Source organism: Spinacia oleracea, chromosome 1 (genome assembly GCF_020520425.1).
Source record: "Spinacia oleracea cultivar Varoflay chromosome 1, BTI_SOV_V1, whole genome shotgun sequence".
Classification (NCBI taxonomy): domain Eukaryota; kingdom Viridiplantae; phylum Streptophyta; class Magnoliopsida; order Caryophyllales; family Amaranthaceae; genus Spinacia; species Spinacia oleracea.
This window is the reverse complement of record NC_079487.1, coordinates 127,332,470-127,356,713: the sequence shown is the minus strand read 5'-3', so window position 1 is coordinate 127,356,713 and position 24,244 is coordinate 127,332,470. Positions and strand designations below refer to the sequence as shown.

At 35.4% G+C, this 24,244-nt stretch overlaps 2 protein-coding genes across 8 annotated transcripts; one reads left to right on the top strand and one right to left on the bottom strand.

The window, feature by feature from the left end:
- Positions 1-713: 713 nt before the first annotated feature.
- LOC110782982 (TATA box-binding protein-associated factor RNA polymerase I subunit B) lies at positions 714-13,346 on the bottom strand. Of its 7 annotated transcripts, none has more exons than XM_021987270.2 (8): positions 12,262-13,346; positions 10,886-11,710; positions 10,610-10,737; positions 7,166-8,848; positions 5,498-5,714; positions 1,624-1,736; positions 1,094-1,427; positions 714-931 (listed from the first exon to the last, which is right to left on the bottom strand). In XM_021987270.2, the coding sequence occupies exons 1-4, from the start codon at positions 12,758-12,760 to the stop codon at positions 8,231-8,233; spliced, it is 2,070 nt and encodes a 689-aa protein (XP_021842962.2). In that variant the 5' UTR covers positions 12,761-13,346; the 3' UTR covers positions 714-931; positions 1,094-1,427; positions 1,624-1,736; positions 5,498-5,714; positions 7,166-8,230. The 7 variants fall into 7 exon arrangements, with proteins under 7 accessions (XP_021842962.2, XP_021842963.2, XP_056683279.1 ...); XM_021987271.2 differs by having other exon boundaries at positions 1,094-1,172; XM_056827301.1 differs by lacking the exon at positions 1,094-1,427 and having other exon boundaries at positions 12,262-12,725; positions 13,100-13,345.
- A 4,624-nt stretch (positions 13,347-17,970) lies between these two features.
- Positions 17,971-23,469, top strand: LOC110782981 (uncharacterized). Its single transcript, XM_021987268.2, has 5 exons — positions 17,971-18,432; positions 18,525-19,894; positions 22,035-22,442; positions 22,646-22,875; positions 22,985-23,469. Exons 1-5 carry the CDS (start codon positions 18,350-18,352, stop codon positions 23,234-23,236), a joined length of 2,343 nt encoding a protein of 780 aa, XP_021842960.2. The 5' UTR covers positions 17,971-18,349; the 3' UTR covers positions 23,237-23,469.
- Positions 23,470-24,244: the final 775 nt, after the last annotated feature.

Here is a 24,244-nt window from a genome sequence, read left to right as displayed (position 1 = left end):
TGTTGTTTGAGCTTGCTCGTTTACTTATCGAGCCTATAATTTTCGTTCAAACTCGCTCATTAATTAATAAACAAGCTTTTGCCGAATTTGTTCGCGAGTTATTAGCGAACATATCGGCTCATTACAACCCTATTCTTACACTTAATTAACGTTCAAATCATAATCGATAATATGCTTGCTGAATTTATAAAAAAAAAAAAAAAACCAAAAGCGAATATCTGAATAATATATAACAGAATTTAAATTATTTCAAATTCTGTCTGAATCTTTTCCAACATATCTGAATTTATGAATGCAGTATGGTGAAAGTATGGGGTATGAAACAAACTAACATGGCCAAAATTACCAAGTTATTTGGGTCGTATAATATATTTATATTCTCACTCCGCCCGTATTCGGTATCATAAGACGTATAGTTTCTACTTTGCTCGTCTAGCCCATCGGATCCATCACTAATACTAAGGTGTAATAGAGCATTAAGAGGGATGAGCTCGTTTTTAAAATATGTTCATGAAGGAAGAAGGAGAATTCAGTGCAGACTTGTTACTGTTTAATTCTAGTTATTCTTCAAGAGTTCAAGATAACAACAAATCCGATACCAAAAATCAAAATCTCTTAACAGAGTATGATATCAACCACAGATCAGAAGGGAGAACCATATAAGACAGAATGCAGTCAAAGCAATAAGATCTACAAGTAAGGATTAACATGAATAAACCAATATAACAGTGCATTTCACATTAACTTACTGATGATTTACGGAATACACGAAACGATTACTCTTTGTTAATAGGGACTGCCAACCATCTACTGCAGCTAATATGATACAGAGCTTTTGAACCACACTATTCAACTCCATAGCAAGTAAAATGTTGGTTTTATACTCCTGTTATTGTGAACTAAGGAAGTAGGAACACGTGTATACAGGTACCTGTGAGCAAAGATGGGTGAAAAAATGTTCAAAATACATGCCTAACAATGGAATACATCTACACAGTTTCAAGCCGAATATATTTACACAGTTTCACAAAAAAATACAAAAAGAAATTGTAACCTAAGATTGGATTGGAGGGATGGGGGAATGGAATACTACCTTCAATCAGAATCTTGGGGGACCTATTACTCTGATTTTGAAGGATAACAATTTCTCACCCCTTCCTCTTCAACGTTTTCTGATTTTTTTAAAGGAACAGCCAATCAAGTAGTAATCAAGCAATAGAAATATCAATTTAACATAATCAGGCATGAGCCGCATGAGACCTGATAATTATTGCATAAATGATTGTGATTAATATGACACACTAAACAAATAATTGTAAAATGACTGGATGACGCCTGATAGTGACAACGGAGTGCATGTTTGTTAAGCTTTAAGCCTTTAGCCCATTCAGAATCCATTCCACAATGCACAAGTATTCTCCAAGATTCTGGACAAGAAATGAAGGTTGGGAACAAGTATGAAACTGCATCTATCAAAAATTTCAATTCCATTTATAGTTTGGCTAAACACTACCGGATATAGGGTTGCTATGTCCCGCCAAACAAAAAAAAATGATAAATAATAATACTAAAGCAAAGGATTGACAAAGCACCAAACTTTAACATCTTAACCAAGTGACTTACCCTGTAGTTTCCCATACAGAGCTGTGAGAGTACAGAACCAGAATCCGATGCATCAACAACTTTTACAATTGCTCTAGATGTGAAAGAGAATTCAATATCTGGAGTATAAAAACCTGCATGGGAAGACCAAGAGGAAATATTTGAGTATTGGACGAAGTCTCCACATCTTAAAATAAACTGCAGAGCGACTGTAGGCGAATAAAAGCAAAGAGACCAAAAAAGTACTAATACCTTAGGGAAAATGTAAATAAACACAAATTAGAAGAGAAGGTACGCAAGTCGCAAACAAGCATTCCCTACTTCGTATCTATTTCCTAAAATGGAAGCCGTAATTTGATACAAAATACTGTGATGGGAGTGTTCATATGCCCCAACTTTTGTTCCAAGGTTATGGAAATTTCCCTATGATGGTCATTGAATATTGAATAATATGACTTGATTTGTGCAACTTTACTTAATTAATGTACGGATAAATCGGGTGTGTTATCAGTTCTTTTTGATAGATGGAGAACCACCCAATGAACACCATACGCAACTTTTTTTTTTTGAGGGGAACAGAGATAAGATAGGAGGCTTAAACAACTATGATATTGCCCCTAGAAGAGAGGATGTCTAGCTAAAAACCATACCAAAAACTCTATCTGTCCTTTTTGTTTGTGACCTTTTTTTTGGTGACACGAGTTGGTGAGAAAAAAAAATTAGGGGGGCAAATGTAGTGAATGCGAGAGTAAAGTGGTGGTCCTAATTGACCATTAATTTTGATTTTTATGATAAGAAAAAAGATAATATTAATAATAGGAAAAAAAGGAGAACAAACAATGAGGACAAGACCCACAAGTTGTAATCTAATCTAATCTAGAAAACAAAATTATGTGTTGCCCAATTTCTTTGTACCTCCTTGACCGAGTAACCGAAATCTGAATGCCCCACCCGCCTTGGCCCATAAAATTGCAAATATGTGACCTAGTACGAAACTCGTGAAAAGACCCAAGAGTTTCTCTCAAACCACACTCATCGCATAATTGCCATGAATGCATTGTGCCACAACAATCTCCTTTCCTCGCCCTTACCAAACCCCCCCAAATCAAATTTGCAGCCAATAAAAAGAAAACTCAGATTCCTCATGAATAAACAACCTCCTCCAAAGGTAACTCGGAATTTCACAATTTAAGAAACATGTGACACCATTAGCACGACAAAGCAAGTACATATCCGGTGAAATAACAAATCATGGCCTACGCTTTTGAAGCATGTGATTAGTACCCTAATGCCAATGTCAACACAAAAGCCCTCACCTTAAAAGGGGCCTTCGCCTTCTAAATGAAATTTGCTACAGGAAAAGATGAAAACTAAAAGGGACATCTAAAAAAGGATAATGGGGGCAAATAAAAGGGGATGGAGGGAGTATTAAACCTAGGATTCCCCTTAAAAAATATAATACTCTCACCTTAGAAGGAGAGGTGCACTCAACTAAGTATAGGTATCGAGACGAGTAATGGTATCTCGCCCTAAGGTCCACGGGGAATGATCGTCTGAAACCTATAGGAAGTGAGAATACGGTCAAAAACTAAGCCATAAGTGAGGTTATTGGCTGGGATGCACCAAAGACTGTCATAGAAGTGGATCAGCCTTTGAAAGAAAAGGGGGGAGGGGGGCATAAGAAGTGTATGACCCAATGGATCTTCCAAAGGTAGTAAACCCATGGAGCAAGGAGGAAGATCCCACAGAAAAAGTTGAAGAATTCGAGTCCGGAGAGAAACAAAGATTGAATTACTATTTTCGAACTAGAGTTATCTACTTTAGTCTACCGGTTGGTTATGAAATAAATTTTATTGGTAAGAGCCATTTTAAGCGGATAATTGCATCTTTGAGATACGAGTAAGTCGTCTAAGAACTCTCTATGACTCTATCCAATCCATAGCATGAGAAGGTTCATGATCAAGTATCCGAGAACATCTTAAGCGGATAACATACATTTACCATCAACCTCTAGGGCTACAGGTTGAACTATCAACAACAGGTTAACACAACTAAGAAAGAGATTGGGGACTAAGAATAAATCGGCATCTTATGCATTCTTCTGGGAATGATCATGTGTTCAGGTATTGCTAAAAGGCAGCAGTTGCAAGAATAGCAAATTAGATGTCAACATAGAAGATTCCCCTTTTTTTATTTTCTTGTTGCAAGAATAGCAAATTACTCCCTCCGTCCCATAATATAGTGCCTGTTTTCCTAAAATAGTGTCCCTAAATGATGTGCCTATTTCTATTTTAAACCATTAATTTTTACTTTGAAAATTGTACTTTTTGACTTTTATTCAACCCATGTGCTTGATTTTTGTCCTTTTTATACCTATTTATTATGTACACACCTTTAATCTATAATTTATCTCTCCATTTTTGCCAACTAACATGTACTTTATCTTGAAAGTACAAATCATTATTGTTTTTATTATCAATGTTATCCTTTACCTTAATAACCGTGATTTTGGTCAAACGGGCACTATATTATGGGACGGAGGGAGTAGATGTCAACAAAGAAAGAGGAGAAAGGTGTAGATTTTCTTGTGGAAGAAAGGGCGAAAGGCCTAACGCTTTCAATCCTCCATTACACTTCTATCTTTGGCATTTTCAACCTTTTAAAATAAAATCCGTAGAGTAAAACATAAAGAAGTTTAGACGAACAAACTTCTTACCCTTTTACAAATATTTTCATTTTTCAACACACTATCAAACCAAAATCACTCTTGCTTCATCAAAGTTCAATATAATTTACGCATAACAAGTAAGCTAACCTTGTACAATGGAAAATTGTTCTAGCTTAATATCCAAATAGATAAGTTGAAGCAAACTGCCTCTACTTTATAAAAGCATGCCTTCCCCAACTAAAGCAGTGCCTTACCCATTAAACACATTCTATGACCAACGCATCATACTTGCAAAATCTAAGGAACGGAGATATCAAGAAATAGACCATGGTTTCTATTTACATCTTCCAAAGCAGAAAGAATATCCGAACATCTGTAATGCACCAGACCACCCAGCCCACAATACCCTTTAGACTGACTTGTGCAAATGTGGACAAAAAGACAAAAAGGGAAGGCAGCATGAGCTGTCAGGAGGAATTTTGCCTTGGGGCACAAGATGGTGGAGTTCAGGGCAAAGGGGAATGTTAGTTATTCTTGGGATCATAAATAGAGGGTGGTGGGAAATAAATTGTAAGCAGAAAACTACAGTTATCTTCTCCTTCTTCTTATTTCTTCTTTCAAGAGTTCCAGGTCTTCCAGCCACTAATAGAAGGCCTGGGTTATACGCCACAGTGGAGGAGTTGATAGAATCTTCTATATAACTATTACCAGTTATTTAGCCTGATTCTAACATCTTTTCACCAATTTACAGTTTCCCTGATCTAATATATTACACCATCTAGCATAAACATCCCAAAAAAAAGCAAACTAGCATTAAAATATCCTCGATCTATTGTGAAATATAAATAAGAGTTTGTAAATAAGCATATCTTTCATCAAAGTTATTTTATTTCCCAGAATAGTTACTTGGTGGCCTGGTGGGAGAAATAGGATACTGTTGATGTTTATGAGCAACACGAACTAATCTAAACAAGACTTGAAGTATCACAATAGCTAATGCAACATCTACTATAAGATCATATTCTTCCAATCCTATGAGGATAAAAACATCATAGATTCACAAACAATATACTCTGTTTTGAAGAGGAAAAACAAACTTTTAGGGAAGCAGCCAAGTTCCAACAATACTAACATAATATTATATGCTCTACGATCAAAACAGCTAGCAGAAAAACAGTAAATAAGAAAGAGAGCGATGCAAAACGATGCTAAGCTACAAAAGGTCACCTTATTATGGGGAATTTCAATATTTTGATTCGAGACACGCTTGTCGCACCAAATAAGGATAATATCGATTATCACCTTGTCCCGCGCCTTCAATGACTGTTGCCAGTATTTTAACTCTCTCTGGGAACTTTCACAAAGGAGTATCCCAAAGCCTTTCCATTCAGATTATGTTTCATTCACCTATTAAGAAGCCTCTCTTTTGTGGCGTCCTCACCACCTGCATAATCATCAACATATTTTTAGTGCTCTTACAGCCGCCTGTGTTACGACATTCACCACAACATTCACATATTGGCATATGGCTGTTTTTCTATCACCCGCAGAACAAATAGAACATCACTTTTACATCATTTCTAAAACGAACAGCCATAACATAAGTGATAAGAGTCATTACAGAAGAAAGGGCTATGAAGAGCTTTTTTTATAAAAAAGGGTAACTTGCAAAGTAAACGATTTTCTTTTTTCTTATTTTTGGGTTGGGATTAATCAACCTGAAATAGACAGTTTTCCTCATTTTTTTCATGTTGTTAAATTATTAATTTTGTTCCAAGTTTAAAACCGAAGGCTCAACAGTCTGTTCGTAGCGACAAAGAAAAGTGTCATTTAAATTTTTCTACAAGAAACAATGAGCTCCAAAAAGAAATCACAGGATCTTGTTTCGCATATTCAACAAAATGTCAATGACAAACAAAAATCTGACAGAACTAACATTTTGAAAAACTTTCATGAACCAAACCCAAACAATCTGGTATCTCCTAAAATCTAGAAAGAAGAATACAATTCCAGATAAACATTTGAGTCACCAACTCCTTTAATAAAGAAGAGAAATAAAACCTGAATTGTATTGATTACATAACCTAAAGCTAAGATAAGCCTACCAAAAATAGATTGATTAAATAATCTAAAGCTAAGCTGTGTAAATTACCTTCAACCACCCAAAAGGGTCATTTAAAAGATTTAGAAAAAGTAAATAAGCTAATCTATTGAACAACTGACTGATTGAGGATAGCTTGATGCTAATAACTTTCCCTAACTACCTACCAACAAATTATAAAAGAATTTTTTAATCTTTTTAACAAAATTTCAATATCCAAAAAAACAAAATTTCTGTATGCTACATTAGTTCGTCAAAAGAGAAGCATAAAAAATGATACGGAGATAAGAGAAAGTAGTTTTACAAGATGCATGTTGGCAAATCGGTGAGGAAGATTAACTGAAAAAGAAACAGAACTATTTAGGCTGTTGTATCTTTGTTTTGGATATAGGTAATTCCAAAATTAATTTACAAAACTACATGAAATCAAGCAGTACAGAACATACTAACTTCAACAAAAACAAGAAATGAATATGGAAGGGGAAAGAAAATTCGAAAGTGAACCTCATCCCAGCTACATTAACAGAATAAATCAACAATGCACCATCAACAACACTACCTAGAGATAAACTATAGCTACCCCTCCGCTTTTTATGAAAATTACAAATATAAATGAAGAAACAAAATCAGAAGCAATTACATCTGTAATAAATGTCAGACCGTCATCCACCTAGAACAAGATAACTATGGCTACCCCCCTACGAATATGACAAGAAGAAATCGAAGAAAGCAAGCAACTAAACAAACAATGTTGTTACCTCTCAAAACAAAAACATAAAAGGAACGTACAATACCTCTGATTAGTCAGTCCACCCCCTAGAGCACAGTAATGACTTGAATAAAATCGAAATCCAGAAAATCTGCTTACAAGTCTTGCAGTTTGCCATTAAGAGTCCCAACTCTGCTGCTCTCATCTCCACGATCAATGACTTCCCTCTGCTCTCACTTGCTTGCAAACTGTGGGATCATGAACACATCCCTCATCCCCAAACCCAATGAACCTAACACAGAAACATCAAGTTTTATCTTCACTTGACTTGCTGAAGGGGATTGCCAAGAGTCAACCATTCTTCCCTACTACCTCTAGATATTAAGCAAGATAACTTACAGCCTCTTGCACTGTAACAAAAGGATGTTTTACAGTCCTACAGTTCACTATTTCTTTCATCCCAAACACCTATGCAACTGAAGCATCTCTGTACACGTCCGCATCCAAAGAAATCTGCAGCCACAAGCTGCCTCTCTCTAATATTGGCCCATTCAAACCCACCCTCAAATTACACCGTTTGAGCAATAAGATAGTAAAAGACAGCATGGATTTCTTGCTTGACCAGTTGACACCTGCTCACACAGTGGCACACCTGAAACAGCTCATAGGCATTGGGAAATCTCTTGTGAATATTTATTCTTGGGGACAAAGCATCAGAACTTGTCTCCAGAAGATTTTTATTTTCGAAATAAAATCAGTCTTCCCAATAAAACTCAAAGAGAAGTTCTACTAGATGACAGAGCATTTCTGAACAGCTCACTTTTCAAAGTGATATATGTTGGGGCTCTCGTTTTATGCATCAACCAATTAATGGAAAGGAAAAAATGGGCCAAATATAAGCACATCAAAACTTGGCTATGTAGACATGACTACCTGGGCCGTCTGTTAATCTTTGGACTATCGCTGACAGTTTCATTTTAGAAAAGGCGAAAAGCAGAGAATCAGCAAAGATATAATTGTCCACCATCTAGGATAATCTCTCTCTCATAAATCACTGCTGATTTTTTCATTTAGCAGATGAGCCCCAAACTCCGGAAACTTTGCCCACCAAAGAAGAAGAAAGGTACCTCCAATATACACACACAGAATGTCATATATTTAAGTTCGACAAATTAACATATTCGTCTTCTAAACCATCCTCATCCTCAGATTCAACAGAGCCCGTGGAACATTTTTCCAGAAAACTATTGTCGATCCATTTCTCAATCCAAGACAATCTTCTCTCCAAACTGAGTACACTGACATGCATAATACGAATATCAACTTGGGCTACTTTTGCACAAGCTCTAAGTAGTATATAGTAATCAGCATGGGCAACGAAAGCTAAAGAACCATCGGCCTTTTTCCGCGAATAGTGTAGGTGGTCACGTCTCTTGATTTCCACCCTTGGTGGAATGTAACAGAAGCGGTGTTCTTCCATGTCTATTTTCAGATACTTAAGTGCTATGTCTTCTAATGATGCCTCACCTTTTTCTACAGTTGCTGGAGCTTGGTCTGCTTGTGAACTCTGCTGAGTATTATCAGCACCTTGGTCCCATTTGGGGCTGTTATAGATACACTGGAATCCACTGTCAGCTGATGAAGAGCTGGTGATTCCTTCATCTCTATGCTTCTTGTTGTCCTTTGATGGAGTACTGAAAATCTTATCATTGTCCCTTGATCTTTTCTGATTTGATTCAGTTTCAAATGCCTCAGATGTTTTAATATCCTGAAGATAACATTCTTGTTAATAAAGAGGGGAGAAACCCTTAGGTACAATGAAAAGAAAAGGCACGATCAACTAAATAAAGAAACTAAAATTCTACTGTCTACCAGTTACAAGTTGACAGAGACCAAAATTACTGCAAACTTTCTGCTGCTGGAGAATCTTTACCAATATGTCCAGGCTTAGTAAAATGTACAATCGTGCCACTTAACAGCTCTTACTCTATATTTTTAAATTTCCATCGCCCCCAAGTCATATAGGTAAGTCCCACTTCCCATTTTCCCAAAGAAAATTCACCGAACAATGTTATAGAAGTGGTCCTCCAATTTACAAATTGGGAGCCAGCTCATAATGGAACAATATGTTCATGATGCTAAACTAACTACAAATATCAAACAGAACAAAGTTAGGAGATTGTCCGAGAAGAGCTTCATGGAAAGAGAAAAAAGTAAGACACCAAATGTATCTATCCCTCGAATATTAGAACAGGCTAACAGCACACTTATAACTGGTAACAAATTGAAGCAAGTATATTCAGCAGGTGACATCTCCTACAGCTTTTGCAATTTACAGTCCACAACAGCAATTTTCATTGGGTGTGTTCACAAATCACAAGGGAAAAGAGTTGAACATTACACACTTTTGACCTTGCAATTTGCCAATAAACCTCGAAAGCGTGAAGCCCAAGCCTCCCCTTTCTCTTGTTAATGTAAGTCGGAATGGGCTGGGAAATCAATGACTTTCAAAAACTTGGGCACTCCCTTGACCTGATAGAAACATGGAACCAACATTCTAGGCAACTCTTCAGACTTCAGATGTTGTTTCTAAAAAGAGCATAGAGTCCTTAATCTACTGCAAGAATGTTTATAATCATTGTAAGCATGTTCTTCTCGAAAAGATACACTTGGTTGCTACTCTCTCGATCCCTTAATTTAGCCACACACATCCCATATTGTTCCCCACTACTTTTTTGGGAATTAAACATCTATTTCATTCCCCAAAAATACCCTTTTGGGCACATACCTCAAAAACTTCCCCTCTCTCTACGCCCACCATCTACTTTAAAATATTTCAACTATTACATGCTATGCAGCTATGCCTCGCCTTCTTACTTGATAGGGTACCTCAATTATACTATAGCTTAAATATCTGGGTCACACCCTATTGTGATAAGAAAAAAGGTGTGGTGGAGTAAAATATTGACAAATTAGCATTCATTCTACCTAAAACACTGAGCTTTTTTTCTAATCAAGTAAGGAATAAGAAAAAGAACTGAAGGTATGGGTTCAGATTAGGCAGCTTGTTTTGGTCCACTGTCTCTCACACTTCGTCACATAATCTGTATAGGTCAGCGCCTTTCTTGTAAAGTGTCTCTTTGCAAAAACTAAGCTACAAGTGTGTGAAGTGATGAAGTGGTTGCTCAGACTCTTCAAAAAAATCAGACTCTTAGAAGTATCTGACACAAATGCAGATATCTTATCTTTTGCATGTTTTCCTATTGTCTTTTAAGGATCACACCCAAGTATCTAATCTGTTTGAGATGTTGAGTACTTGGGTCCGGGGAAGAGAAGGGTATGGAAATTGGGGAAGATATTGAAGTGTCGGAGTAACAGGTTTCAAGTCCTAGCATCAATCACTTCATGGTGGCAAAAATCAGGTTGGCAATTTTTACACAACTAAATCTGTGAAGAGTAGCCAGTGCAGATAAATATCTTTTATGCTGCCAGGTTATGCAGCTAATGATCTGAAATCAATGTACATTACCTCTCGATTCTTCTCATAAAAATCCCAAAGTTCTTCAATAAAAGTAGGATCCTTGTACAATGGCTCTACACCAGCAAATACGACATCCTTGCAATATTGAAGATAGGTTGGTAAATCCTTGGAATATTCTGCCAAATTGGGAGAGAAGAAAAGGATAATTAGAAAGAAATAAAGCAGCGACCACAACCAAATGAACATTAATATTTGAAAGTAGAAAGCTAGGGTATTTTTTGCAGTGAATAATTTTTCATTTTGAAAGAAGTGCTCCACAATTACCAAATTTATCACTCAAATCATCATATCTCCTTTCAAGATTGCGCAAAAGCTCTGTGCTATCAAACTCAAATTTATGAACGGACGACAAATTTGCTCCAGATTCTCCACCCAGATTTTTAGAAGCTTTTTCAGCCCCTTTATTTGCGTTGGACTTGCCAGAACTTGCTGTCTGGTCATCCCTTGAAGAGAAGACAGTTGGAGCAGATAGAGTTGATTCCCATTTGCCAAAACCATTGAGATTATATAGAATTCTAATTGCGACAACTAGTATCGACATTACACAAACACGAGAAGGTAGTTTTTCTTCGCTTGCAGACAACCATAAATCAGGAGGCATCAACCACTCTTGTATGCGGCAAGCATATGGAAGAATTTTTTCCACCGGAAGAGATAACTGCTTTAGATAACGGTGAGCTATTCGGTAAAAGTTGACTGGAGGCAAATTCAGGCCTACAGACTGAGCTATAGATGCTGCCATTGACTCCAACTTATGTAAAGGAAGTTGTATAGGCCTGAACATAGTACTTGTTTTCAATGGACAAATAACTGAAACATGGTGATCGTATTTCTCAATCTCTATGATGGATTCTGCAATCTTAGGGAAAGCACCAAAATAAGGAAGCTTTCCTTCGATAGACCACTTAATAATGTCAGTCGGAAGAACCGGTTCTTTAGCAATATGACAGGCCAAATACGAAACAGCTAAAGAACACGACAATGGTATCGTCTTTTTCAAAGATCTAGACCATATCATCACCATACGCTCGTTATGCATATTTCGAGGCTCGTTTATGCAGTGTTTTCCTACTTGGTATCTCTTTTCCCCTGAAAACAATAACAAGGCCTCTTATATGTGAGCATACAGGCCTTCATATACAAACACTTAAAGCATACGGACAAAATTCAAAAATCAAAAATGTGTGTAAACAACTCAAGACGCTAACACATTGGTCCCAACTTGAATTCTACAATTCAGTTTACGTATATATTCACAAATTGGGTAGTTGTAGACATTCATCTTCACTGAAAGCATCAATCAATTACTGTAAGAACAAATTAAGTTTGGTGTACCATTTAGTGACTTATATAGTTATATCATACAAGAATACTTCGTTGCTTTAAATATCATCATAAAACCAAAAACTGACAGTCATAATGAACCGGACAAATTGATAACACATACATCCACAAGATAACAAATGCAACCATACCTTGAAAAATCATAAACCGGAAATTGAAAACTGAGGGCGAAACTGAACTGGCACAAATCAACAGCATATACTGTAATCCACAAGATACCCAATGCGACCACACTCAAATTGGCAAAACAAGAAGGGGAAAAAAAATGGAAATCCGCAATCAGCAACAAAAATCACCTGTTTCGGAGTCCAAGACAGTTTTATCAGCCCAATCATCATCAAACACCCTAGTAGTAGCAACAAAGCGCAGCCAAATCGAAGCAGCAATTCCACAAATCAAAGGAGTAACCCCACATTTTTCCACAAGAGCTTCACACTGAAATTGAATCATCAACTGAACACCCAAAATATGCCTCATACGAATTGTATTGTAGTAGTCTTCGTCCTTGTAGTAAACTCCTTTTGGGGTCTTCCCGAAATCAGCAGGTTCAGTGGGTCCCAGATAATCACGATCGGGGTCGGCGGAGTAGAGAGGAGCAGAGCGTTTGTTGGCGGCGTTGTAGATGGAGGCACCATTGCCTTTGTCGAGGAAGTCTTCGTCAGCGTTGGCTTGGTCGATGATGTCTACGGCTTGGGAGTTGCAGTTGGTGCAATAGTAGCGACCGTCGTCGTCCACATAGAGACCTAGGTAATCACAATTGCTGCACATAATCTTGCTTGGGTCGGTTTCCGCCATTGTTATGTACTTATGTCAATAGTGGAAATCACCAATCTCAAAGCACTGGAGAAGCTAATCTATCCAAATAGTCCTCAAATTGTTTAATCTATCCAAATAGTCCTCAAATTGTTTAATCTATCCAAATAGATTTTCTTCGGCAAAAAGAATTGAATAATTAACGAAATGGGAGGATTGGGGAAAAACCCTAATTCGTGATTTTCATCCAATACTAGGAAAATTAGCCTAAACTTTCTGCTTAATCAACTCATGATAGGCTCAACTATTCAAAGGAAAATCAAATCTAAACACCAAACTAAGTACGAGAACCGAAAACCAATTAAACCATTAAAACCAAACCTTGACAAAAGAGGAGAGAGAGAAGATGACCGGCGACGCGGCGAGAAGGAAGGAGGAGGCGGGTGGCTACGCAGGTGGAAGGAGCGAGAAGGGGCTGCTATGATGGCGGTGCCCGTCAACGAGCTGAGGAATGTGGTAGTGCGAAGTCGCGAAGAGGACAATGGAGTACGCACTGTGTTCTTATTTGTTCAAGGAACTGAGGAAGTCGAATATGGGCGAGGCAGCCACTCAGCCAGGCAGGCGGTAACTGTAGGGCAGTGGTTAGCTGTTTGACGCAGTTAAAAAGCTACTTGTAAAATTTGTAATCCGTAAGTGTTTGGCAAGGTAGGATTTAGTCATTTAGGTGGCGGTTAGCGGTAAATTTAGCAGTAGAATAGTTTTATCTAACGTTAAAATTAGTATCGTCTGAAGTTAGCGGTAGCGTTAAACAAACTTATACGAGTAATAAAGTTTTAAATAATAGTATAGCTTTTATTTTGTTTTACAATATCATCGTTATTTTTAACGAACACTCGTATTAGTTACCCGCTAATTTGACAGTTAACCGTTGTCCTCCATTATTAGAGAAATAAAGTCTAGAGGAAAACAAGAAACCATGACCAATAAAGATCGGGATAACTAAGGACCTTACTTGAGAGTTTCTCTCTCTATCCTTTATTTCTCTAATAATGGTTTGTAGTTTCATCCTTATGCGTCTTGCCTCGTCTGAACCTATTAGGACAAAAAATTTTAAAAAATAGCCTCAACAGATAAGTTATTCTTGTAGTGAACAAAAAACTATCCGCCTCAAGAAAAGTTATTGAAGTGAACAAGATAAATGTTCGCCCCAACAACCCATTAAAACGACAGAACCGCATTGACTAAGCGATTGTTGAGTTATATTTTTTTATGTCCAACTCAACGAGGAAGTTGTACTGGGGTTTTCCCTCTAGTGACATGTGGGGTGAAGGGGTTTTGGTGCTATGTTTGTTTTGGATTTTGGCTTCCTCCTTTAAGAGCCTTTAAGCCTTTTAACTTCTAAGAGAAGGCAGATACATGATATTCCCTCCCATATGAGAGGAAAAAGATAAGCAGGTACACGGTTTTGGGAGGGGGTTGTCGGATTTGATACGATATTGGTTTAAACTTTAAACGGCGTGATTTTGGGTAAGGACAACAATTGACCCCAGACCAAAATTCAACATTCTTGTCGAGTCGATTTCTATATGCATGGAATAATCTTATATTGGAGTTTCCTATTTTTTCATGTGTTTTATTCGCATGAAAAAACTTAAACGTATCTAAATGACCTTATCTGAATTTATTGCAACTGATTAAATACATATGATCGATCTGATAAGATATGTTCAAACCTGATTGGAAATTATTGGACCTGATTAAACCTGATTGGAAATTATTGGACCTGATTAAACCTGATTGTAAGAGAGTAAATTAGAGATTTAACTTATAAGACATGATTTGAAACTTATTGACTTGATAGGACTTGATTGCAACTTATCTTAACTTATTATACTTAATTTTTTTAAAGGTGAAGAGAACACACCTTAATACATAGTCGGAAGGGGGAAAAAATTCCAGTCCCCACACTTTCATTGTTAGTTTAAACCGATACTCCGTAGTTCACAAAGTATCAATCGTTTGAACTTCACCCCTTTTTTTTTCAAGGATAGCTTGAAATTTACCTTGATATTCTTTTCTTAGTTATTATAAAAATTTGCTAAAAATAGAATAAATATGATTTTTTTTTTTGTTACAACAAAATAAATATAATACTTATTAGAATATATTTCCTCCTTTCCACAATAGATGTATCGTTTCTCATTTGCGCACTATTCATCAATCAATTTTGACAATTATTTTTTTACTGTTGTGTAAGAAAAAACATAGTCAAGTGATATCTTGTTAAATTCGTATTAGTGTAAGGATTTCAAATATCAACTTTTTATAATTTTTACTTATACGCATTTAAAGATATTAATGTTCAAAAAAGCGTGTTAGCATACGTGCAAATATAAATGATGCATCCTTTGCGGAACGGAGGAAGTAGTTCACTTAAAATCACTGCCATAACAGGCAAGAGCCAAGAAGGTCTCATGTGATCACCTACACGAAGCAAAAAGATACAAAAATATTCACAAAATCACATGATGCTTGTAATATCCACACTTAGACCGGACAACTTTAAAATAAAATATTTACTTGATGGATTATGTTTCTTTGTTATTATTTGTTCTATGATACGAACCAATGTTGTTATTAACTTAATTAATTAGTAAGTTAATAATGTAATATCATCGTCAATTTCCATGTAAGTTCGTTGATATTGATTGTCCCTTTACTCGCCTTCCTTACCAACATCTTGTTCCGAATTCGGAACACAAACTAAATCGAAAGGATAATTACTTCAATTACAATGGCAATCTGGTTTAGGTGAAGGAAAATGATTTATGCAACCGGACTACAGTTTAATATATTTTTTGATGGTTACATTTTAATATTAAGTACTCAATCCGCTCTTGAATATTAGTCTCTTTTGAAATCTTGTCACTATCGGCAATTGAAGATAATCTTCTAATTTATTTCCAATACGTATCTCAAAATATATTCATGTGAGATTTTGTTTTGTTCGTCTCAGTGTGTAGTTTAACAATATTAATATTTTATATTTCTTTAATATAGGAGTACGTATTTAGAGATATTGATGTTTAAATATTGAATTGAAACGGGTGATAAAGTCAAAAGGAAACTGATATTTAAGAACGGTGGGGGTACTTTATTTGAAATAATAATAATTAGGAATCCTATATAGTACACTGAATGATCTGACCAAGGTACGTATACTAGTACAAAGTACTTTTTTTGTTTTGAATGTAAGATTAAGTACCTTATCGGGTCAGAATCCCGCACGAGTCACTCCGTCCAACATGCTAAACACTTTAAGAATGGGGGAATGATAAGGGAAACCCTCCCTCAAAGTGCCCCTGGTGGGTATTGAGCTTCCAGCCTTTTAGTAGGAAGGCGGAATCCTTTCCACTTCTACCTAATTGGTGTATATGTTCTTTCAATATGACCGTAGTACGTACACTACAGAGCCTTTATGCTTGTGTACTTTTCTTCTTTTTTTTTTGTAAATTTGATGTTAATTTGCTTGGAATATATATTATAAAAAAACCCGTATATATACGCCGTTTGCATGTTTTAAATAATAAATTTAGCTTCTTAACCTCATTCATTTTCGTTTATGTTTCTATATTTAGTGCTGCGATTAATTCAGTTAATTTATTATCAGACAGTATAATCTTTACTTAATTGTCATAACATATTTAAATAAATAGAGTGTAAAATATATGCAGTTAGATAAAAAGTGATAATATCATGAAATGACATGTGATCAGACTGACTGTTAAGTCCTCTTTCACAACAATGCTAAAATACCAAAAAGGACAAGTTGACTACTAATTAGTGAGAGTCGACCAATTAAAGTCTTAATCAACTGTTGAGCCAACATTGTGTGATTAAATTAGTCTAATAATAAGTCAAAAAAGTGAGGTTTCCTTCGAATAACATCTAAACTATCAAACGGTGTATTTTAGCCCATTCTAAACTCCACCGACCCAATTCAACTCCTCTTTTCCAAATCTTAAGAAGCCAATTTCCATCACCCAAACACTTCCGTCATTCACTTTTGCATATAAACCTTTTAACGTCTTGAAAAAGGCAATATAAAATCGTACAAAATTGTTAAATACAAAACGTCATGTTAAATGCAATTTGTTAAGGCCCTTAAGGGTGACTCGAAGTTTATTCTGTTCACTTTAAATAAAGTGTTTTTTTAAAATTAAAAAATGGATGCATTTATTCTAATTTTTTTTAATAAATATTTAAATTTTAGTAAACAAGTTATGTTCAAAATTATTAAAAATGTGTAAATTTAACCCTTTAAAATATTTAGCTATCAATTTTTTTTCCAAAATATAAAATTTAATCAAAATACGTTAAAGTTACAAAAAATTGGACAAAAATTATTGTGGTGTGCAATAAGTTTTTTTTTGGTTCTGTTACGAGGAGTTCCCCATCGCATTCGATTAGTGGACTAATTTCTTGCGGGAGTTTGCATGGGTATCTCAATGGGCAACATCTCTCCCAGGTCCAACTGCTGTTTTTTCCATACTCAAGCCTTAAACCCGAGACATGCGTATAATAAATTTACTGTATATTGTATATCTTATGCATTTAAGACCTTTTAGTGAGTTTACTCAATACCATAAAATGATCATAGGGGTCCACTATTTTACTCTAATATAGTGACATACACTATCTTTGGTAACACAAATTTCTCTTCCATCAACCTAAGCTAACCTAACCAAAACTTTATACATGAACTTACTCCCAGAGGGCAAACAAAAGGTACCCCGTATGATTTAAGTATTTGATTACAAGTCTAGATAAATTTTGCCAAGTTTAGACTAGACATATAGGAAAAACATACTCGTAACACAATGTCTAAATCTAGTGAAAATAGTTTCATTTGCAAACAAAAAGTATGGGGGTTCAATTTTCACTATAGGCACTTTGAGGGAGGGTTTCCCTTAATATCCACTTTCAACGTATCGAGCCTACTAATCAGACGAATTGACCCATACGAGATTCCAATCCGATAAGATACTTCATCTTACCTTAAAAAACCTATACGAAATTCCAATACTGTAGGATACATCTTACCTTAAAAAAAGAAAATATAGGAGAAACATTAAAAAACAGAAAAATACAAAACTTTCAACGTGTGTATAGCGGGAAATGTCCATGCCCAAAAGAAACCTCTTCTACTATAATGGGCCCAAAAAAAATAAAAAATAAAATCTATTCCGTCTTCATTGGGTTACAAAATCACAACATGTCCCTATTTATTTCTCACAACTTTTTTGCAAAAACCTTTCATTTTCACCTTCATTTTCAAAATTTTCTCACAACAATTTTACTAATTTCCTCCTCCAACAATCTCGGCACAAATGCACAATTTCTCATGTCCAAATTTCCCAACATTTTCTGCTCAAACTTTGGTTGTTTACTAATCAGATACTGAATCCACAAATTTCCGTGTCCTTAAGTCACTACCTTTTACCTTTCTCTTTGCTTATAATGGAGAAATTTCCACTCTTTTTTTGAAATTATGGGAAAATTCAACTGTTTTTTCATGGGTTTAATCCCGAAAATCCGGCCTTTCTCTTGCTGAATTGTGCTTGATAAAACATGTTTGTTAGAAATTCCAACTGGGGTTTTCTCTGGAGTTTAATTGTTCATGCTTTTGGGTTCATTTTCCGGTACTTTTTGCGGTAAGTTTGTTAATTTTCGATTAGCTTTGTTCAATTTGTAGAAGAGTTAATTTTAATTTATTACTGATTTTCAATGGGGTTTTTCATTGCAGGTTTTTTGATGTGAAATCTGTGGGAAATGTTTTAATTTTGGATGATTTTGGTGCAAAATCTGATATGGGTATTGTCGAAAATTGCGAGAAAATGGGATTTGAGCAAATTAGTGAGGAGATTGAGGTTCCCAAATTGGAGTCTGAGGTGGGAAACGTTTGCAATTCTAGCACAAGTAAGTATCAGTTTATTACTGGGAATAGTGTTTGTGCATATATAGAAGAGCCTCAAATTATGAACTTTACTGTCCAACAAATGTTTGTGATTTCCCATGATGAGTCACACTCTTCTCCCCTTAGGCAAGAATCTCTTGATAAAGATGATAGTTCTTTCGATGTCGATTTTCGTGGATTTTCAGTCGATTTTGATGATAACATTATTAGCCATGATTTAGGAGTTGTTAATTTTTGTTCATTTGAACATGATGATTGTGGTGAGTTGAGTGAAGAAGAGGAGGAGGAGGTTGTGGAAAAGGGGGAAACAGAGTGTTCTGTTTTAATACAGGGGAAAACAGAGGGCTCTGTTTGTGATCTTAGTTATGAAGAGCAAAAATTATTAAGTTTTGATCATGACGAAATCATTGAAAAAGAAGAGATTGATGTGGAGAAAATGGACAAAATTGTGGAAAAGAATGAAATTTTCGATGAAATTCGTCCATCAGTATCAGATAGTGATGATTTTTGGGCTAGCATTTACACTTATGATGGGTTTTTAGGTAGTAGCAATGAGAAGTTTGATTCTGAATTTGATGATTTATTGTTTGATAAAAGTTCTATCGAGGCATTAGACCCTGCAACTCCAATTGGTATTGGTGATATAAGGGTGGATTATGATCAAGATAGTCCAAGTTCAACAGATGATTTTAAAATTGATCATGCCAATTCTGAATTATTAGATGATGTTGATATCGGAATTGAGCATGAAGGTGTCGAATCTTCTTACATTGAACTCGACCTTCAATCATATTGTTCAAGTAACAATGTTAAAGAGCAAGTGGCAAAGGATGATGAGTATTCGGATTCTGAGGATGACGAGTTTGATGAAGAAAGGTTGAACTTAAATGACTTGAAAGAGTTGGATGGTACAAAGAATTGTGAGGTAGATGAACAAATGGGAACAGATGTTCTATTGGAACAAAAGGAATTGATCCGGCAAATGAAAAAGGAAATGAGACAATTGAAGATCAGTGGACTTCCCACTATATTAGAAGAATCTGAGTCTCCTAGAGTGGAAGAAGATTTGAGGCCATTGAGGATTGATGAAAGAATCGGGCATAAAGATCGAATGGACGAAATCCAAACCTTCTATAGGAGGTACTTGGACAAGATGAGGAAATTGGACATTTTGAGTCAACAAACAATGTATTCAATTGGTAAGCTACTACTACACCATCTTATGCCTTTTCTTCTTCACTCATTTTTATCTTAGATGATTCTTATTCTCTTAAATCTTCCGTTCTAAGTAAAAATTCATATGTTACTATTTCAGAATATGAATATGATTCTATTAGATAGTCAAAATTATTCCATGGTTATCAAATTGATTGCTGATTGTAAAGAATCTAGCATAATTAAGACTAGGATGGGAAAGGTGTATAAGGTTTATGTGATTTCCCTTCTTTAGGCTAGCTGTGTTGCTTTAGAAAATACTATAGACTTGTTGGATTGCAAGATAAAGAAATTTGGTGGGTAGCTTTTAAAAAAAACTAACCCTCCCTCTAATTCAAAATTTAAGTTTTGGAGGGTAAAGTTTGACCTTTAATGTCTTTTCAAGATTATTGAATTAATTAGAAGTCTATATATTTCTATTCAAATCTATTAAAATATTGGGATCATGTCATAACAAATTAACAATATGGAGTAGATTTTCAATCGTTTCGTATCCTTAATAAAAAGATGTCATACAAATAAACAATGTAAATAAGGGCAGAATCCAAGCATTCTACCCTATTTTTTTATTATGTTTTTTCTTGTAATCATTAGGAAAATCCAAAACTGCCAAAAAAAGACCTAAACCCGCCCCGCTAGAAAACTGGTCATTATCAAGTTGAAATACTCATGAAAGTTATTTGAGTTGCATTCCAAACTGAGAAATTGAAATTGTATGACTTGATCAAGAACATACTAATCAAATATTCGAAAACCATACAAAAGTTAGGTAAATATCTCAAACTCCACTAAGGTGTAAATATAAAAAAAGCACTTCATACCCGAAAATTTCAATTGATTGACCCTAACTCAAACCTTTTGCATTTAATTACAATTTGACCAACGTATAACTTTTAGGGGATGTATTTCTAGCCAGAAAGCTCAATAGAGTAGACGAGATTCGATTACCTCACGTTCATAGAATAGTCTAATTTACAATTACTCTTAAGTCCTAACCTATTGTTGCATAACTTAAAGGGCATTTGGAACCAATTCCACCCTACCATTTCTGTGGACAAAGATATTATTTGTAAATGAACGATCCAAAAATGATCAATCATGTGTCACCCCATCTTAGGGGTGGGGGTGGCTGACCATTAAATGTCCTTTATCTAATCCCTATGCATTAATAAATCTCTTTAATGACGATTGAACTGAAATTGGTTACAATCATGCAGATATATGACCTACTTTAAGAGAAGTGTGTCACATATATTTGTAGGTCCACATCTTTCTTTTTCTTCTCCACCAACCTTTGCTGATCAAAGTGTGTTTTTGTATGACTTTCCACTTCCACCTGTCTGTCTACTCTCTCTTTCAACTATGTCGATGTTGTTACTATTTCAATTTCATGAACATAATGTGAATATGCAGGCACTTTTTTCCCTTTCTTTTCCTTTTACCTTGTATGCTGAATAGTGTGATCTTACCTCACCTTTGATTAATCAGTTTAACTGTCAACATTTTGTTTTTCATACCAAATGATTTCAATAGGCCGTTTGGTAGGCGGTAACTTATAATGGACATTATGATCAGTGATGATACTTAAGTTGACTTCGTATAAATTTATTGTAATTATCGCCTTTTATTACCACCTACCTATAGAAGTTGTTGTATTTAGCATCAGCTTAATATTTCTGTTTAGCTTTTTAGGAATCTCAACAGGCAGTGGCTAATGGGTGCTTTCAGTCATTAAAGTATGGAATTACAAGCAAGCCCCTTGCTTTAACCTAAGAGACATGTTAATTAAATAGGATGGAATCAAACTGACATGTTAATGAAGTTCAGTTCCTCTGTCTCTGTCATTAAGTGAATACCTTGCACTCTTAAGTTGACTTATGAATGCATTATGTCTTTAATTTTATGTGTTAATTAATAACTTAAAATGATGTATATTCAAAGTGTTTGTGCTTCTTATTTACTGTCAAGTAGCACAATTGTACAATGGTTGTGTATTGGATTAAGTTTAAACTAAAACAACAGCTTTAGAGGTATTGAGATAACGTTGATGTTGCTAATACTATCGTCAAATACTAAAGCATTATTAATTAGTTCATTAAAAGACATATCTTTGTTGTTTTGTAGGTCTTCTTCAGTTGAAAAACCAAGATTTGGCCTTAAACAAAAAGGTATCAGTTCCAGTAGTAAAGTCCCTTCTAGCTCAAAACTTTTGGTCAAACAAGCTAAGAAAGCATGATCCAGTTCAGAAGTTAATTAGAGATTTGCAAAGGGACTTGGAATTGGTGTATGTTGGTCAGCTTTGCTTATCATGGGAGATGTTGAAATGGCAACATCATAAAGCCGAAGAGTTGCAGGCTCATGATCCTGATGGTTTCCGTCAGCATAACCAAGTTGCCGGTGAATATCAGAAGTTTCAAGTGCTCTTGCAGAGGTTCACCGAGGATGAGCCCTTTCATCAAGGTCCCCGAGTTCAGCATTTTGTCAAGAGCCGTTGTAGTCTTCCTTCTCTTCTTCAAGTTCCCCTTATAAAAGGTACTCCTATTAAGTAATAACTTGATATTGTGATAGCATGTCAGATCTTTATACAAGTTCTAAAAGCACAGTTCCAATACTGCGTTCTATTGGACTTATTTTGACTGAACTTATATTATCTGAACTATTCTGAACTTATTTTGTCTGAAATAAACTTATTTGGCTAAACTTATATTATCTGAACTTATTTGATTATCCTGCAGATGATCCAAAGAGCGAATGGAGAAGAAATGGGGAGTGTGGAATTTCAGTGAAAATGTTGAAGGATACAATTGGGACATCAATGAACGTGTTTTGGGATTTTCTACATGCTGATAAAGATGAAGTCTGTGCTAGTGCTATAACTCTGATGGGAATTCACGGAGTTCAGGTCATTCTGCAAGATCCTTCAGACGCAGACTTGCTAACAGAAATCCGGTCTAGTCTCCAAAAGGTAAATTTATAACAATTAGCCTTAGCTAGCTATCTTCTGATTTCTAGTACAATATGAATGTTATAATTAATTATTCTGAGATTTGTTGGGGGTTTTTGGTTACTTGCAGAAAGAGAAGAGGCTGAAAGACCTAGTAAGAAGTGGTAATTGCTTAGTGAAGAAGTTCAAGAAGCATCAAGATCAGAGACTAAGCCATGAAACACTCGTAGCACAGGTAGAACTCCGGCTGGTGTCAAGGGTGTTGAGTATGCCGAAATTGAGTAGTGATCAACTGTTATGGTGCCATAAGAAATTGAACAAGATTGATATCATTGGTAGGAAGATTTACCTAGAACACTCATTTTTACTCTTCCCTTGCTAAATTAATTGTCGTTTTGGATGATCTGTAAACAGTAGGAGTAATACTAATATAACAGCTTTACCTGATGCAAAGAATAGGGATTACAGCAGTGTACAAAAAATAATATCATGGACCAAGGATGTATTATGTGTTCCTTGGGTTTAATTTTACTGCTTAGATAATTAGGGGAATGAATTTTGTATCATGTATAATAATTATAGGGAAACTAAGTAACCAAAGATGACCTTGCTGTACTTGCCCCGTAGTAGCAGAGGTCTGCAGACTGCAGCCATATCTTGTGCATAATTATATCATTTGCATTATGTCATTTACTAATGCGAACCAACATTGAGTTGGCTCAAGTGGTAAGCAACTTGATGCCGCTTAAGGGAGGTCTCGGGTTCGAGCCTCGCCGTATGCAGAAACTCTTGTTGGGAGACTCCGGGTGTGCTATGCGTAAAAAAAAACATTTACTAATGCGGATGCGTAGTATTTTATACGGAATAATAGGATTTTTTGATGCCATTTGTCAATTTGTACAATAATCATGCTCGTTCGGTATCATTTTTAGTTTTTGGGTTTTTTTTGTTATAAAACTCGTGTGATTTAGATTGAATCGTGAACTAAAAATAGTCATACTTATAGTAATCATATTGATTTTGAAAACCGACAACAAAAAACTACTTTTTCTGGTTTCCATATTTTGGTTTTTAGTTTTGTAAAAAACAGAAAATTGAAAACTAAAAGCGATACCGAACGAAACTAGCATTTTGACCCGTGCATTGCACAGTAGCATTTTGTAAATTATTTATAAGTACTTACATTGCTCAACACAATTAGGTATTATAATATTTTAAATTATTTATACACATTTGTAAATTTTTGCTTAGTGTAAGATATAAATATACAGATAAATAGAACCACAATATATATGTGTTAAGTTTATATGACTAAGTTAATCTAACAACGTTTAGAGAGAACAATCAATGATTGAGATAAATAGAACCACAATATATATATGTGTTAAGT